General features: G+C 41.6%; 1 protein-coding gene across 1 annotated transcript in view; it reads left to right on the top strand.

The window, feature by feature from the left end:
• Window positions 1-546: 546 nt before the first annotated feature.
• Window positions 547-19,523, top strand: part of LOC131434038 (JNK-interacting protein 3) — a 520,973-nt gene continuing 501,996 nt past the window's right edge. Inside the window, exon 1 of the mRNA XM_058600669.1 lies at window positions 547-762. Coding sequence (XP_058456652.1) covers window positions 688-762 — 75 coding nt within the window. The 5' untranslated portion in view covers window positions 547-687. The remainder of the gene's footprint in view (window positions 763-19,523) is intronic.

The following is a 19,523-nucleotide window of genomic DNA, read 5'->3' as shown; positions in this document are numbered from 1 at the left end:
GTCGCGCAGCCTGGCGAATCTTTCGCACTAATTGAAAATCTAGACATTTATTCTTCAAGGGCTTGCAAGGTAACGTCGAAATATAGAAAATTTTACACACATCCGATTCTGTTCATTTCGTTGGAGGAAGGATTTGGCGGATCGCACTGTGGTATCTATTACAGTTATTATGGGTAATGGAGTGATTGTGCTGTGGGTGGCATTTCAAATGCAGGTGATGAAAACGATTGAAACATCCCGGAACAAAACACCGCAATTCACTGTCAATATTTTCGCAAACAGAATCAACTCTAAATATTTTCATAAAAGCAACTCCCGAAACGTCAGTTGTTTATGTTTTTCTTCTTCGCGTCTCTCTGTTATTCCAAAATAAAATGACAACCGCACTAACACATAGAAAAACGTGATCACCAGGTATTTTACATCGTGGGCTGGGGGTACATATGTTTCAGTTTTAGTTCTATTATAGATCGGCCATATAAAACCTCCAGCTACTGGAGCTGCTCTTATCAATATATCAATAAATTAACTGGCAACCCTGATTATGACAGCTGTTTGTTTTCTTTGATTTTCTAGTTTGTCGAATTATTTCGAGTCATTGAAAAATAAGATATATTTGATATATCCTCAGTAAATCACAGTTTTTTATCGCACACTTCGTTAGTGCAAATCAAATCGTGATCAAAAATGGAAACAAATGATGTTAACTCAGAGGTTGTGTATGGGACTCAAGACGATACTGCATTGGTTATGTCGGAAAAGGTAATTAGCCTTCATGATTATTTTGTGGTGTTATTTCAGTTGTTACAGGAAAACAAGTTTCAGATTGTATGATTATGAAAATCAAAACATTTGTGGCAGAATCTTAGGCAATCGAATAAAAGCTTATGTTTCTGTCTGAATTTTTATTACAACCTAAATGACCAATATAAACAAACAAAGCTCTTTATTACATTTTGTTACACTGTTAAATATACACACGACAGACTTATGTGAAGTGAATTTCCAATTTGAATTACATTCGGATTCATAGTTTGTACACTTATTTTTTAATCTAAATAGAATTCATATGAATTTTATGTGTTTCACATGTAGTCATAGTTTCAATGTTTTGCACATAATGTCAACGTGAATTTTCATCAGTGTAGGATTGATGAACTACACTGATAAAAATTGGTACGATCGATTGATATGTTAATAGTAGAGTGTCTATAACATATGAATATGAAGTCGTAGAGTGTCTATAACATATGAATATTAATAGCACTTCCATCTAACATGCTTTTTATTTTAATCCAAAAACAAAGCGATTTGTTTTGAAATTTAATTAACATGCAGGTTTAGTTTTTTTACTCAACCTACACTCAGAAAAATATTATGGTAACAGTTACTATATGAGAGGGTAAATTTTATCATGCAAGTATAGTGGTCAGTGTTGGTGATTGCCGAAAATTTGACAGAAGCTGCTATATTGCTATCTATATTGTATACAACATTTTCAATCCGGTAGAAGATGCTATAAAAACTCGAGTCATTCAATGCATGAACCGCGAGAGAATCTTTCTATATTTCTTCGCTCCACTTCATACTCTGAGTATTTCACGGCCCATGAAAAAATATACAGTCTGATAATGATCGTTGCTGTGTGGAATTTCCCAAGAGAGAATCGCAAGTTGACAATTATCGCAGAAAATCGAATCGATGGTTCATCTTGATGTTTCTCATTCTAGGTTGCAATATTTCAAAACCCTTGTGTGGAGCATTCACATACATATTCATAGACACAATTTAAACAAAGGTTATATGCACATAGTTAGAATAAGCGGCAATAGTAAAATGATTCTATCGCAATTATCCACTGCCCATACAGAATCGGATCGCGAAACGAGAATAAGCGACCGTTTGTTGCTTCAGAGAAGATCCTCACAGCAGCGTGCTAACCTTTGATTCTCAGAAATGTCATCGAAAGGAATTCGCTCTCGCACTGGTGTCTATTCTATGTTAAATAAGCCATGCCGGGTGTTTGTTGTTGCGATGTTTTCCATTCCTCTTTAATGGCACTGATTCAATCGTGTGAAGAGTGAAGATTGAACGTTCTATGATACGATAAAAGCCATCCTTGATAGTGGTATTCAACAGACTATTAAATCAGATGATTTCAACAAGTTCATTTTTACTATATATGGTTTTAAATCTAGAAAAGTAATATTGTATGCATAACTATTACTTTTGAACTATTGAAAAGTATATTGTGTGCATAACTATTTTCGCCTCGAACAGTCATCTGGCGCCTTTCGCTTTTCCGAGCGCTCCGCAAGTAATTTATTTTATTTTTCGCACGCGTATCCAAACCGACGACACGACCTGCCACTCGCCTATAAAAACTGTATCGTAAATTTAAGTACCTCTCAATAACTAGTAATGTCAAAACGAAATTGCCTGGAAAACTATTGAAACTGGCAACAAAGGACGAAATCTGTAGATTTTGTATAATAGTTACCAGAACCTTGGTTACGTGTCGTTTATTTACAAAATATAATTTGTCCTTAAAGAAATCGAACGCGAACCAGAAGAACAACGGTTGGTTTGTTATTACGGATGCCGAAATACTGATTAATTCGCCCAGTAAACCCCGAAATAGCAAGAAGAATTTACAGCATTAAGGAAAATATAAAAATGGTATTTGCGCAGGTACTAACTTTGAATCATAGTATTGCTAAGACGCTACACCTATTTTCCTTTCCGTTGTAGATCAAATACTTCGATTTGAACAGTTGGTCTAATCTTGTTCACCAAGAAAAATTTAAATGCTGGAAAGGAGTTTTCAAAGCATTTGGATAACGTGACTGTGTATAAGCGAACTGAAATCGCTCCCATATATTTCGAAAACAGTTCTAAGAAAGCATTTATTTTTAGTTGTTTGAAAACCGAAACCGATTCTGCATGTAAATACAATATTTTATATGAAGGAATATAGTTCTATCGCTAGATTTTCATTCAACAGTGAGGTTAGGCTAAAAGAGTACATTTTATCACTATCATAAAACAAAAAAAAATTGAATTTCTAAAGTCGCCCGAAGAACATATCTTCACTATACTAAGAATTACGCAGATAGTCGTAGTGTTCATTCCGTGATGGATAGCAACCGTATATAATCAGATGAAGATGAGCATCTAGCGTTCTACCGAACTAGTACAACAGCACTACTCCATGCCGAAACGGGAGTGCCTACGTTTGCCAGCTCGTCTAAAGATATTTCAGGAATCGATCGAAACCGTCAGGAACGATTTTAAGACGAAGATCAACGACGAGATCGTTTGACTCCGAAGTAACGGTACATTTCAGTCTTCATTTTCTTGTTTAATTTTTGTTTACAGCTCTTTATGCCGCTGTTTCCCGTTTATAGGAGACCCGTTTCCCCGCAGTAGTCCTAGATGTCAAATGTTTTTGTCTTTGCACAATATTACAGTTCGTTGTGCGTGAGAATGTGAAAATCATTCCCGCATTAGTTGTCGTACTGTATCTTTCTGGATGGATGCTGTAGGGTTTTATCTTCCAAAATGCGTCTTGATTGCTTAGTTTCTGCGACTTTGGTTATTCGAGAAATCAAAGTTTACATAATTCGCACAGTTGGCAATATTTTAAGCTTAGTTCCAGCGTTTTTATGGGTACTATAGAACACTTAGATAAAAAATTTTATGTCTGGGTACATATCACAATACAGGACCCTGTCTGTTGATCGCCTGTACTTTGTGCGATTCCTTGCATGATCGAATCCAACGTAATAAGTTAGCTTGATTATTTCACGCAGGATTTTACTTAGCAGTTTTACGATATTGGTACGAAATGCGAAGCGGTTTGTTTTTGTTTATTTGAGTTGCAAGGAAGTTTCCTGAGTAACGAGTTCGTAGCAACCAAAAAAGCGTTGCTGGAAATAATCTCTCCATCATTAACAAGGGGTCTTTCATCATTGTAGTAACTCGAGTAGAATCACTTTTCGTTTGGTTTTTTGTTCGGAGTGTCTGGTCCTGTCGTCGGCTAAACCTAATACAAATAATAATACTCCTAAGTCCCATACAAACGAACCGCCAATGTTTGGTTCACAGCATGAACATATAAGCCTAGCCAATATCTCCCTTTCATTGCGATAGTTTGAAAATGTGGAAGGAGATCGTTTCTGGCAGCACTTTATGTTAGTTGCTACGGTGCAAATCTTGTTTGTTTATGTTTATCGTTGCTGTATTAAACTGCAACAATCAGTCTAAATATCTTTTGTGCTAGACAAAAGATGAAAAATGAACACAAACATCCACGAATCTACAAATATCAATACAATCGAATATACAATCCGCTAGTTCTAATAATCACGATATGCATTACCTTAACAGTACATTGGTGTAATTAGTAATAAACAGAAAACTAGAAGTGAACTATGTCTCGTTTTTGTATATCTTCATTTTACTCTAACTTTAACTGTAGAAGTCGTTCACCTAGGTGTGAGATCTATTTATTCCGTGCGGCTCCTTTTTTGAAATATGGTAAACGCATGGTAAACAACAACAAAAAAATGCCCGTTACAATAATTCATGATCAACCACGCGGCTCCTCCTATAACTAATGTGCGAACGCAGAGTGTTAAACATATTTACCAGTTCGTTTCTATCTAAAATATTCATTGTGGCTTAACCATCCTAGATTATTATTTAACTTACATTTCGCTTGTAATCTTGATTATCAAACAAAAACTGTTTGTTTATTTATTTTTCACTATAATAAACAGTAACCCTGCAGCGTTGCTAGTTTTATATAAAATTCGTTAAAGTACTTTGTTACTCTGACAGTGTATCATTACAGTGTACCGCACGATGCAAAATGTGTCCTTGAAAATTTGTCGAAGCATTCCGTATTATTATATTGTATTTGGCCTAAGTATATAGTGCAATCGAATTTAGTGAAACTAAAGAAAAATTAAGTGTGGTGTGAAATCTTGCTCTAATCTTGACGACCGCTTTCTATGGAAGTGCGAATATTGAAACAAGGGCTACCATGCCGCTTGCATTGGCGTTCAACGACATCAGGAATATTTAATCTTGGCTTTCATTGTGCCAATGTTCGCTGACTGCCAGCATTTAATAATGATAGGAGCAGAAACTTTGAAGTTGCTTCACAAACAGGAGCAGCTTTCAAAATATTCAAAATCATAAGCTGAGGCGTTACACCGAACCGCATCTGACGTCAGAAGTCATTATCCGGAAATTTTCGATATTGTCGAGCGCTTAGTCATTGACCGTGAAGTAATGATTAGTTAATATCACCAAAATTTACATTTACGACAGTTTTAATCAAAGAAAAAGGCGTCCAAGAGTATCTAACTCCTCTCTGGAGCCACCAAACAAACCAAACCATGCCAACTGTTAGAATTTTGGGCGCCCTTTCAGATAGTGGATTTTGACATTTGCTCAAGAGATAGTACGTTCAGTATTCTAGTCGCAAGCACGAAATTGCGCACTGAAGACGCTTTCGGATCGTGCGGTTGTTTTCGGATAATAACACTGACACCGTGATTTGGACTTAGACTGAGACTGCTCTACTATATTAAAAGTAAGGGTTTATAAACAAGTTTCACTTAATCTAGTATTCCTATTTTTATATCTAAAGTGAGATAGAAAACTAGATCTGGTAGACGATCGTACATCTACATTCATATATTGCGTCCCTTTTCTAATCATTGACCTGCCTATGGAACCTGCCGAGCTTGTTCGGTCGGCCCTCTTTGCTTTGGGTCTGAGTAGAGCAATAAAATTATCAGCCACTGAGTTCTAACAGCGTGCCATTCATACAAATCTAATCCACTTGAGAGGAAAGAAATACGTAATAAACAAATGATGTTTATTCGGGACTAACCAACCTATTTAAATATTGCCTCGTTGCAATGCTATATTTGACTTGCGTTTATGACAAGGGTCTGTATGTTTTATTTATTACCGCTAGGAGTTATGTTTACTCTTCGTCTATGGTGTACAATTTTATCTGTTGTACAGTTTTGAATTTTGAATGAAATCACGGTCACGGTCATTACAGTTAGTATTACCTCAACATTTGTAAACTTCGGGCGAAACAATTAACCCTTATCGGAAATCCCCAACTGAAGGCAGTAACAATAAATCTACCATCTCCAATCAGAGTCAACTGCACTGGCGCAATTTCGCGTAACATACCGGCTGTATCGTTCGGCAGTACTAACTATTGTGCGACTGACTGAGCAGTTTTCAAATAGCGACGGTCGTTTTTTGAAAGCTAAACTTTGCGACCCAAAAATTTCCAACATTGTGTGACTGTATCTAGCATACATGAAGGACCGATCCTCAAACGTATGCATCGTAGGACAAACACAAACAAGTATAAAAATTTTGTTCGCGTTCAAACGACTTCCAGTATCGTCAGAACCTCTTTTGCGTACCTTCACTGAAATACACCAGGAATATGAACTTCGACCGGACGAAGCAGTAGCAGACCTCGACGCATATCGGAATTATTTGTCCAATGAGCGGACCCGTTTCTTACAACAAGTACAGTAAAGTACTAACAAATTTTATCAGTTTTTGCAAAGACTGAGCGGAAATGTATATTGGAGAAGCCAAGTGAAAGAAAAACTAACAGAAAAGATGAATTTTTGGAAAAAGATACGCTCAGAGACAGGACTCGAACCTGCGTTCTTATGCATTCCGTGCATACGCGCTACCATTTCGCCACTCTGATCTTGCTTTAGCCACTCTAAAACTCGAAACAGACATAGTAGCAACGTACATCGAACTGGTCTACATCCTGGCCGTCACCCGACCGATACCTTACATCCAAACATCTTCTCTGTCCAGTCTTTCCTACCAGAAGCAGATTGCGGTTTGATTTTCCGTAACAATCTGCTTCTGGTAGGAAAGGACAGACAATCAATACAACCTTCATAGGGGTCTGTCGCTGACGATGTCCAGCCAGCGACTGGCACCATCAAAGAGATGACAAGCGATTATAAAATACACTCTCCTACTCAATGCTTGATCGGAGAAATAGGTATAAAGCGAGAGGACTAGTGTTTGATGGACAGAGAAGATGTTTGGTGTAAGGTATCGGTCGGGTGACGGCCAGGATGTAGACCAGTTCGATGTACGTCAAACTTTAATAACTTCTTTTTTTAGTTTTTTTAGTAATTCTGGGAACTGAAAATAGCTGGGATGAAAGTGTCAAAAGAGTTATTTGAAAATAGTTTTAATGTATTTCGGCACGACCGAAATTTATCTATTTGTCAGAAAAAATCAGGAGGTGTATTTGTTGTTTCCAATAACTCTAAATATCGGGTGGAGTTCATATTGTTTGCTCCGTCTACTCCCCCTCCACAAAATTCAACAAATCGTCTTTTGATTTATTCTTTCAACCTTTAAGCACAATCATCAAATATGGAACCTGAAGTAAAGCTTCATATTTTCAACGGCTTCAACCAACGTAATGCGGAATTCATTTCTGACATTAAAAATGAATCCAATTTAGTTCTAGTCGTAGGAGAAAACGAAACAAGTTATGCAATTTTTCGTCAAAATTTCTAGTTTTGGCCCGCATCAAGTAAACTCCGTAAAAAAAAACAACAAACGTACATTTAGATCTTCTTTTCACAAAACGCATTAAACTCATAACTCATAACAACTCATAAAAAATGAAAAAATAAACAAATTCGCATGGATGCGTGCTGCGGCCCAAGAAAATTTTCAGAGCGAAACTACGCGATTGGAGTCCGATCTAGAGCGACCCCAGGTTGCTAAAACAAACTCTGAGTCAGCTCTCGAGCTGCTCTGATCTATAAACGAAAACGGTATAAGTATAATAAATTGGCGTAACCTATTGAGTGTAGAATGAAATGACGACGAATCAGCCAAATTTAATCAAATTACAAACAATAAATTGCAGAAACTTTACCAATGAAAAGAAGAAAAAAATCATAACAGATAATGATTCAATTCACAGCTGAAATATCTGGAAAATAGAAAACAAGTATGCATATATCACGAAACATATTTCTATATTCGGATTCAATTCTTATTTGCAACTAATTCCACCTATGCATCTAATTCCACTCATGCACTTATTTACATCACTCAGTTTTGCACTGAAGAAAAATGGCTACTTTTACGAATCACCGAATTTCGGTTGTGTAAAAGTTGTTTACCAAGATTTCGGTAAGTTGATATCATTAATTTTCTGATTTCGGCTAAACGACACGGTAATTTACAAAACCGAATATCAGTATAACATTTTGAATTGCCCAGAAATCGGAAATAATAAACCGAAAATTTCTCAGCCGATAGTTCGTTAAAATACCGCTTTGCCGTTCGTTTTCAGCATTTATTTTCGCCGAGATCAAAATTAAGTTTTAAGTGTGTGTACAAACGAAAAAATCTACGCTCATTCCCATAATTTCTTAGACCTCTCAAAACTCTGGCCCTTATTACCGTTCTCATTTCCACTTTCACTTCACTCACATATCACTTCACTTGATTTTCCCTATCACCAGTATCACGCAGAGTAAAGTAATCACTGTAGAGAAAAAAAAATTGTTTCCTTCTAAATTTCAGTGAAGTGATGTTCGTAATAACCACAAGCTTATCTAAGTAATTACTTTATTCTCTGAAGCGACTTCCGTAATAAAAATGTTTGAAAAGGGCGTATGTGTTTCTAGCCACATTATTTCCAAACAATTATAACTAGAAATCTATAGCTGCTAAAAAAATATGTCTAAGAAAAAGTTGTAGATAATCAATTGAACTATCTAAAAAAATATACACTGAAAAAAAATCTTCCGATTTTTCGTGAAATTAAAAACAACGTTTATTTCACAAAATTCTCAGTTATTTTTTATATCACAAAAAAACGTCAAGTTACAAAGAAACTAATGAATGTTTTAGAAAGTTGGAAATTATTCATCATTTTGCCTGTGATAAATAAAAAAGTTTCTCGAGGAAAAGCTTTTTAACAATTGTCCAAAATCAATGTTTGTAATGGAATAAATGTATCTGAGCAATGAAATATCATTCTTCAAGGAAAAAGCTCATAGGAAGCTACTTCCTAAATGCAGTTATTTTCAAAATATATGAGGAACTAAATTAAGAAAATGGATATTTCATGAGAATACGCACTTTTTTAAATTAGTCTGGGTTCTCCATCGCCAAAATTATTAATTTTGTAATCCTGTAATTCTATTTTAAAAACAAAATCGAAAAAAAATCGATGGTTGCGGTTTTTCATAAGCCAAGACCAAGACTGTATTCAAATTGCAAAGTGCAATATTGAAGATATAATTTGCGAAAAATAATAAGACAATTGTCGTTTTGCAAGCCAACTTTATTATTTCCCATAGGCATCAATACTCATTACAGTTTTCATGTTTTGAATATCTTAATAATAATAGGCTTTATCTTTAACTAACCATTTAGCTTTATTTTTTGCAGATTTATATATAATATGATAGCTCACTTCTGTATCTGTTGAAAATAATTTCGCAACAATCTTATTTTCTGTTACTGGAATGAAGCAATGATATTTTTGTGTATCTTGAAACATTTTTGTTTGTTGATAAATATCTTTCCATTCTACAGCACCATCGACATATTCCTTTTGTGCCATATAACAAAACGAGATTGCTGTGAAATTATCTTGGTTCCTTTAAGAAACCCAATCGTATGAAGCTTTCGCATTTGTTATTGAATATTGTTTTCTTGCCAAGGTAGCTCTTGTTGCATTTGTTCTGCAGTTCTATCAGTATCTGCGTTACCACTCTGTTTACAAAATTCACCTTCTTCTCTACACATTTCATCAACTATATTGTCCACCCATACGGCTGACATTTCCATGCACACTTTAACAAGCCTGGGGCATCACATGTTCTGGTGTTTCCTCAACGTGCTCTGTTACACCATACGGGACACAAGAAGGAGTGCCGAGGTCGGTCCGGCGATTCCGGTTGGAGCATGGCTTCCGGTTCGCTGGCGCCTCGACGACTCGAATCGGTGTTGTGGCGACTGCTCGACTAGCCCCCGCCGAAAGATCTAGCCTACACCGACGGAGAGTTCCCCGACGAAGGAGGCTCTCTCGAACCGACGCTTTCGATACCCGTCAACGCCCGAGCGAGAGGATGCCTGGGTCGATCCAGTGATTCCGGTTTGAGGATAGCTTCCGGTTTACTGGCGCTCCGACGATCCTAACAGATTTACGTACTACTCGTCTAGTCCCCGACGATGGATGGGAACGTGCCATTTGAGCCAATTTGTTCTGATTCCTGATTCTCCCGGACCGACGTTTATTCGCTGATGCCTCTTGAGCCTACTACGGTTACACGCGACTAGCGATCGCGGCTGCCTATTGTTATTCCGCACTCCATTTTCGCTGCAATATGCCCGCAATGGGGTGCCGCGGTCGACACTGCGTTCCAGTTCTCTACGCAGTGGCACATTCTTTGGATCAGGTTCTCCGGTGTGGTGTCAATGCCGCATGCCTCCAGTAGCTCAATCCTTTGAGCCGCGAAACGGGAACATGCGAACAAGACGTATTCTGCGTCTCGATTTCATCTGGGCAGCCAGGACACTTCTCCGTGAGGTCTATCTAACCAACTCGAGACCCTAGGTATGAGCCGATGAGTCCACCTACCCTTGGTTGATGTGTCCCACTCTTGTTGCCATCTGCGTAGAGAAGCGGTTTTGGAGGCCCTACGAGCGTTCCGGTCTCCTCGCACTCCGCGTGTTCTTTCACTATCAGACCGATAGGCATCATACTTGCAACCACGCAGGCCGCATCCCTCGATACAGTGCGGTATGCACTAATCACGCGAAGAGACATCAGTCTATGCGTAATCTCCAGCATCTGTGCGTTACGTTCCACATTCAGTGCCGACGCCCATACCGGGCTGTCGTACCTGAGGATCGAAACTGCCACTCCTGTCAGTAACCTACGTTTACTGGAACGCACAGGTGAGCTGTTGGCCATCAATCGTGAGAGCACCGCGTCGCTTTTGATGCGCGCTTGCAGGCGTATTCACCATGCTTGCTGAAGCTGAGTTTGTCGTCAAGCATCACACACAATTCAGTGATCTCTTGGAGGGGATCACGCAATCCCGGCATGTACCAACGCCTCCTGTTCCGATTTGCGGTTGTTTACCACCATCACCTCTGTTTTGTGGTGCGCGAGTTGCAGTTTTCTGCGACGCAGTCAGTCCTCTACCAAGCAGATTGAATGTGATGCATTCAGTTCGACCTCTTCGATGGATTCGCCGTAGAATGTCGGTGTGACGTCGTCTGTGAACTCGACTATCTTGACACCCGGAGGGAGCCTCAACCTCAGTACTCCATTGTACATTATATTCCACAGGATCGGGCCCAAGATAGATCCCTGTGGTACTTCAGCCGTGATTGGAGTGTTACGTGTGCCATCGTCGGTCTCGTAGAGCAATACTCGGTTCTAGAAGTAGCTTTCCAGAATCTTGCACAGCACTTCCGGTACTCCCAGTCGAAGTAGGGCAATCAGCAATGTCTGCCCAACAAGCACTATTGAACGCGCTCTTAACGTCTAGCGTTACTACCGCACAGTAGCGGATTCCTCGTCGTTTGCGCTGGATAGCTACCTCCGCCGTGGTTACCACCGATGTTATGGCGTCCGCCATCGACCTGCCTCTGCGAAACCCGTACTGCTGGCTGGACAGTCCTCCTGCCTCCTCTATGAAGGGAGATAGCCTGTTGAGGATGATTATCTTAAGGAGCTTTCCCACAGTGTCTATCAGACAGATTGGTCTATACACCGATGGGTCCCCTGGGGGTTTCCCAGGTTTCGGTAATAGTACCAACCTCTGCCTTTTCCAAACGTCTCTGTATGACCTCCCTGAACATGTCCGGTTTTGTCATTATAGCCGCCTTTAGAGCCACGTTCAGGATACCGTCTGGCCCCGGGGCTTTCTTTGTATCGAGCGATCTCGCCGCAGTGAGCAACTTCCCGTTCGTTACCTTTTCAACTTCGTTCGCTGGTAGCGGTGCTGGCTGCCAGGAGGACGTGTCGTGGTGGGGAAAGAGAACCGTTATGATTTCCTTCAACCTCGCCGGACTACGTTCAGGGGGTGCTATAGCCCCTCTCGTTTTTGGCCATTACAATCCTGTAGGCATCGCCCCATGGGTTGGAGTAGGCTCCCTCACATAGCTGGTCGAAACAGGCTCTTTTGTTTGTACTGATGGCCTTGTTTAGTGCTAACTTCACCGTTTTGAATGCCGTGTGCCTCTTCATCCTCATCTCCGCTGATGGAGCTCTTTGCATCCTTCTTCTTGCCCTGAGGCAGGATGCGCGAAGGCGTGCAATTGGCTCGTACCACCAGTAGACCGGTGGTTTGTTGGTCCTCGGTTGGGCCTTTCTAGGCATGGTTGCTTCACACGCCCGTGATAAGATAGCAACCAACTCGTCCCCTCTCAGGTTCGCGATGTGCTCCTCCAATTCACGGGCAGCGCAAAACGTTTCGCGGTCGAAGTTGGCTACCTTCCACGACAGAGGTGTGGGAGTATTACTCCTCCTTGTGCTTCTCGCCAATTGACCGATCGTGTAGCGAATGGCTAGATGATCGCTATGGGTGTAGCCACCATCAACTCTCCAATTGAGATCTCCGGCTAGGCCGGGACTACAAAAAGTCAGGTCGATGAACGACTCGACTCCGTTCCGCTGGAAGGTACATCATTCGCTAACACGACGTCTAACTTGGCGGGGGCCTCCAGTAACGTCTGTCCTCAAGCCGTTGCCTAGGCGTTGAAGTCTCCATTGCCATGGTTTGTTGCCCTCTTCTTGCTCGCGCATAGCATGCAACGTGGCGTTCTTTCACATGCATAAGCCTTGTGCCCCTCGCCGCCGCAACGCTTGCAGAGGTTGCTTCGGTCTGAGCCTATGCAGTCCCACGACTGGTGGCCAGGTTCGAAACACCTGAAGCACATGTCAACCGCCGGCGGTTGGTAAGCGGTCAATGGGCATACCGACCATCCTACCTTTAGCATACCATCCTACCTTTAGCATACCATCCTACCTTTGGGCATACCGACCATCCTACTTTGAGGACCTTGTTAGCATCCGTAGCCGATAGCTTACATGTAGCTATCTGGGTGCCCTGTGGTCCTTTCCTCATACGGATGGATTCCCGTGGCACATCCACCCCTCCTTGCTCCTTGATGGCCATGGCCAGTTCTTCTGCGGTGGCGATATCATCCAATCGTTTGCACTGTAGTGCAACCTCGCTACCCAGGGCTCTAACTTCGGCCGTGTCGCCCAAGACTTGTTGGGCCAACGCAACAAGCTCCGTTCCGCCCACCTGTGCTCCCTTTTTTAGCTCGAGCAGCATCTCTCCCGTTTTCGTGTGACGGATGCTGCGAACCTCTTTGCCAAGCTCGGCTAGCTTTGCCTCACTCCGCATGGCCTTGAGCACATCGGCGTACTTTTCTTTGCCGGCCTTAACCAACAAAGCCTCGCCTTTGTCCCTAGTCCTCCTCCCGGGAATGGGCCCAGCATCTTTTTGGACCCTTTTCTTCTTGGCGACCTTCACCCATGGATTCTCGCCTGGTTCGCTCACATGGCTCGGATCCGGGGGTTGAGTGCCGAGGTTTGGGTTGAGCCCCTCGCCACGTTCCTTCGTCCCATCATTTCCGCCATGGTCTTTACTCCTTTTGGCCTTGGGAGTCAGGCGTTTACTTCCTGGAGAATCCCTGGCGGCGCGTTTCCGGCGCTTAAGCAGCGCTCAATCGAGAGTCGGAGCGCATACTCGACCGCCTTCTGTTTTTTATCAGTATCAGTGGTTCCTTTTATCTACGTTCACGGCCTTACGTAGCTTCAGCAAGTTCACCTTCAGCTCCTTGCTGATGTTGGATTTCTCCTGCGTGAATTCAATAATCGCGTCGAGTTGTTCTATGACCGCTGTCATACTCGGCTTTATTACTTACTTCACTTGCCCCCGGACTCAGGCTGGTCCACTGGTTTGACATGGGCATTGCTGTCGCTCGTCCCCTCAGCTACCGCCTCGCTCTCCTCTCTCGCACCTGTTCTGGATGGAGACCTCCTCAAACCCCCTCTTGCGAAAGGGTTTATCTCCTTACTCGACGCCGATGTTGATGGTGTAAAACTCATGTTTATAAGGGTCCCTCTTATGGCTACCGTCAAATCCAGCCGAAAGTAGTCGCTATCATGATCCCATGGTTACCTATGCGGTGCAGTGAGGCCATGCTTTACGCTCAGAGCCGGATCAGCGCAAATCAGGAAAAGGGTATCTAAACCTACTTCCACCCAGTCATCCCAACCAGGTGGCTGAAAGTGAGACGGCGTGCCATAAGGCCTGCCACGGGTTTATGGGACGGAAGGCAGCTGTGTTATTAGCCTACTCGCCATTTCAAGCCGGTTCCACCCTGCTTTACTGGAGAAGTAGAAAACCGCAACTGTCAGCCCTAGCTTCTCTATATATTCCGATCTACCGTATCGTATCCATGGATGGTGTAGTAACCAGTATGTGTTGGCTACCCCACGCCGTTTTTCTATTTAAAAGATATTTTATTCAGGTTTATTTGCGTACACGCTTTACGTGGCCGATTTAGCTGAGTTTTTAGATAAAATTTTTTTTAAATGGATTTCGTTGTTACACTTTTTCTAGGGGGAGAGGAGCTTCAATTTTCCTCCTGCGAGGATTGAGGGGCAGTTTGTTCGCGGCTCGTCTCGTCATTCATTGCCGCATCGGTGGTATTATTGTTGATTTCGTTGCTAGTTGCTATAGATGCGTCTAGTTGTACATTGTTTGCAGTTGCTGGTTGGTGGGATGGTAAGCTGTTAACTACAGCTGGTGTACTTTGTTCTATAGGGGATACGTTGTATGGTTTCGTTGAATGGGATGTTTCACTGTAGTTGGTGACTGTCACAGGTGTACTGGGGTTGCTTGGGGTTGGTGTGAAGGAAGCACCTTTGGTGTAGTCGTCTCCTTGTCCAGTTTATCACATGGCTTACCGTAGTGAACAGCTTTTTGGCAATATTGACATGTGGCCATCTGATTGTCATAGGTAACAAGTGATTTGCACGGGATTCTTGTATCCTGACCGAATGTCACATAAGAAGGTATAGGTCTCCTTAAGCGCATGCGTAACAAACGTACGCCATTTAGAATACCGGAGAAAAAATTCTTCCACTTTTCTTTTTCGATAGAGAGAATCTCCGTATTGGGACATAGTTTTGCGAATATAAGGATCAATGGCGCTTGACGGGAAGATCATGCACACGCACTTCTATAGCACTATCTTTCATATATACTGGAATGTTGTACTTGATATTTTCATGCTCCACATAGTGCACATTATTATTGTCTTTAGCGAATTGAATTGCATCCATCCAGGCGCGTACACAGGGGGGGAGGTTAGGGGTTCAAACCCCCCCCCCCACGAAACAAAAAATTATAACCCATGGGAAACATTGTGATATAAATTGTACATGTGTTGATTTATCACCATGTTCTAAACCACCCCCCCCCCCCCCCCCAATTTTCTCTGGCTACGCGCCTGCATCCATCTCTTAATAGAACGGGATATAAACAACATTATTGGTCTAATTGCATTGAAGTAAACGCACACGTTTAATGTCAATATGCATTTGCTCCTTAAGCAAACCTTCAAGTTCTCGTATCGAAGGTCGAATTTTGCACTGTCTGAAGTCAACAACAATTGTATTCTTTCGTGTCGGCGGTAGCTTTTGTTCGTTTGGTTCACTCATTTCGAGGCCGTTCTATTGTTCACTACACAATACTGTACTTGGTTTCTTCTGTCCCAAACGTAAGCGGTTTTGTTTTATCGACTAATTTGGATGAGATGAGAAAGCGAACTGACCCCATGCATTGAAATCTCCTGCTATCACGACTGGTTTTTTACCCACCAGGTCTACGGTCAGTCTGTCGACCAGTTGGGTGAACTAATCTATTTATCACCGTGGTGGGGCGTAGCAGCTGCAATAGTAGACGCCATTTATCTTCGCAATGGCTACTCCCTCAACTTCGGTTGTCACGGCGGGGATGCGATAGGGGTCCGAGAGGATAACGACGTCTGTGCTCCATTCTACAACCGACTGATGCAGCAATTTCTGCGCAATTGCACAGTGGTTGAGATTAAGCTGCACTACGTTTATGCCGTCTTATTTCCTCCGCCGAAGGGGCAGACGGGGCCGCCCATGGTATGGTTTTGAGCCTTCTTCTTGCCCGCGCAGATCACACTCGCCAGCGATCAGATCACTTCGCCAGCGCAACGCTTAAATAGGTTACTTCGGTCTGGGCTTTTGCAGTCCCATGACTTGTGGCCAGATTCGAAGCACCTGAAGCACATATCCACCATCGGCGGTTGGTATGCAGTCACTGGGCAAATCGGCCAACCAACTTTTAGCTTGCTCACTTTAAGGACCTTATTAGCGTACATGACTGATAGCTTGAACATGGCTATCTGAGTGCCTTGGGGTCCTTTTCTCAGGCGAATGGATTCCTGTGAGACGTTCACCACTCCTTGCTCCTTAATGGCCGTGATAAGCTCTTCGGCGCTCGCGATCTTGTCCAGCCGTTTACACTGAAGTGTAACCTTGTTTTGCAAGGCTCTCACTTTGACCTCGTCGCCTAAACTTGCTGAGCTAGCGCTCCGAGTTCTGATCCAACCGATTGTGCTCCTTTTTTTAGCACTAGCAGCATCTCGCCAGCTCGAGCTGCTCTACGACTGTCGTCATACTCGATAGAGCTTCACCGAACCCCGACTCCAGGGTCTACCACGGTTCCTTCCTCCTTCGCACCCGGTTTAACGGGTGGAGATCTCCTCAAACGTTTTCTCGCGAAGGGGTTTACCTCCTCTCCTTCCTTGTTATTGTTCGTTTTCTGTTTAGTTGTTTCCATTTTTGTTCCCACTAGTAGGGGGTTTATTTAGTACTCTCCAGCCCGGATTCCCCCGACCGAGCAGGATTAGTCTTGGGCTACAGTCCTATATTGATGGGGGTGCCAGGGTCCCATCAAGCTCCGTTAGTGTTTAAAATTTCGTAGTCCTCAAATCATTTATTCCTTAGCAAGGGTCGCATTACACCTTGAACTAGGGCTTGGAATTAGGACAGATGGGGTAGGGATTTTTTGGTTGGGGATATCAGGACACGGGATATCGGATTCGTGCACTTTGAGCGGCACACGGTCGCTATAGTAGGGCTTTTTTGCGGATACCTGGAGCTTTTTATAGAAGTATAACAGAGCCCACTGTCAAACCCCACCACATCCTAGACGAGCCCTACAACTCACAGTGGCCTGGGGAGGGGTCGTCAAGCCCTTGGACACGATCCCTGCTGCCCCATGTGTGTGTATGTACGTATGTATGGGTGTGTGTATATGTGACAAATAATGTCACTCGATTTTCTCAGAGATGACTGAACTGATTTTCACAAACTCAGATTCAAATGAAAGGTCTTATGGTCCCATAGTTCGGTATTAAATTTTATTCCGATCCCACTTCCGGTTCAGTAATTACAGGGTGATGTGCACCAAAAAAATGAAAAATATTGCCACTCACTTCTCTCAGAGATGGCGTGAACGATTTTCACAAACTTAGATTCAAACGAAAGGTCTACGATGTCCAGCCAGCGACTGGCACCCTTAAGGAAGGTGACAAACGATTATAAATACACTCTCCTACTCAATGCTTGATCGAAAAAATAGGTATAAAGCGAGAAGTCTAGTGTTTGATGGACAGAGAAGATGTTTGGATGTAAGGTATCGGTCGGGTGACGGCCAGGATGTAGAACATGTTCGATGTAGGTTCTACTATGTCTGACTGGCGTTTTAGAGTGACTAAAACAAGATTCAGAGTGGCGAAATGGTAGCGCGTATGCTCGGAATGCATGAGCACGCAGGTTCGAGTCCTGTCTCTGAGCGTATCTTTTTCCAATAAATCATCTTTTCTGTTAGTTTTTCATTTATACGGCTCCTCCAATATATGTTTCCGCTCAGTCCTTGCAAAAACTGAACTTAGTTATGGCGGCTTTACGTCAAACCAACTAATATTAATAAATCGTTTACATAACTGTTTACAAATTGAAAAGGTAATGGTAGTTCATACCAAAGAAAGTTTTTAATTTTATTCAAGTTTGAAAGAAAAAATTTTCACAGAATCTTCTAGTGATGTTTTTGAAAACATGAGTAATTTAAGAAAGGCATCATTACACCACAAGGTAGATTTGAAAAGGATTTTATATGCATTTCGTGAATTAAACTGCCTACCACGCTTCATGCTCATGAATATACAAAAACTTAAAGAACGCCTCGACTTTGCAATGCTTTATTTTATCAGCTACATTATTTCTCATTGAATCAGCTTCATTATTATTACATTTTTATGTACCCAGCTGTCAATTACGCGCCAGGAAATTATTTTTAGATAGACACACTAGACCAAATTATGCAAAACACAGTCCAGTCAATCTAATAATGCACCACTACAATCAAGACTGCGAACATCATGACCTTACAATTTCAAAAAATCAAATCGAATCTCAGTTATGTCGTAGAAATAATGCGTGGTATATAGGTGAACATTTTCAACCATTTATATGCAGTCAACATTTGCTTGACGAAATGAATAAATAAATTTAGTCGGTTTTGAACAGTCGTTCGCACCGCACGCGTATAGCTCTTGGCTCCTGGAAATTTTTTCTGGCTACCTAGAGTTTCATTGATTCAAGGCTTCAGTCTTTTTCAAGGCTACCTGAATCACTAACAGTCTTTTTAAAGACTGACAATTAGTCAGCCTTTCTCAAGGCTATACAAAGAGTGATATTAGAGTGTCTAAGTGATACAAAGAGTGATATTAGAGTGTCTAAGTGATACAAAGAGTGATATTAGAGTGACTAAGTGATACAAAGTGTGACATCAGAAATTAAATTTCTTCACAGGCGATTTGCAAAAACTTACAAGATATCGATCGAAATTTTTCGTAATAGGGGATTTAAATGCTAAGCATGTCCAGTGGAATTGTAGGCAAAATAACAGTAATGGTAAAATACTTCATAATCAACTCTCAGCTGGTTACTTCACAGTTCTTCATCCCAGTAATCCGACTTGTTTCTCTTCCGTGAAAAACCCGTCTACAATTGATCTGATTCTAACAGCTCAAAGTCACATTTGTAGTGAACCGATTACACATGCTGACTTTGACTCAGATCATCTTCCTGTAACATTCAGACTTTCCAACCAAGCTATAATTAATCCAATTAGTTCTATATTCAACTATCATGCAGTACCAATTTGATCAAGTTGTTGTTCCACCAGGAAGAAAACGCTTCAAAGGATTCAGAATAAAATTCTGAAAATGATTTTGAAGCGTCCTCCCTGGTTTAGTACAAATGAGTTACACAGACTCACAAATATAGAACCATTAGATGTAATGTCACATAATATTATAAGCAAATTCCGACAAAAATCGAT

The sequence above is a fragment of the Malaya genurostris genome, chromosome 3 (genome assembly GCF_030247185.1).
Source record: "Malaya genurostris strain Urasoe2022 chromosome 3, Malgen_1.1, whole genome shotgun sequence".
NCBI lineage: Eukaryota > Metazoa > Arthropoda > Insecta > Diptera > Culicidae > Malaya > Malaya genurostris.
This window is presented reverse-complemented; position numbering and strand designations above follow the sequence as displayed.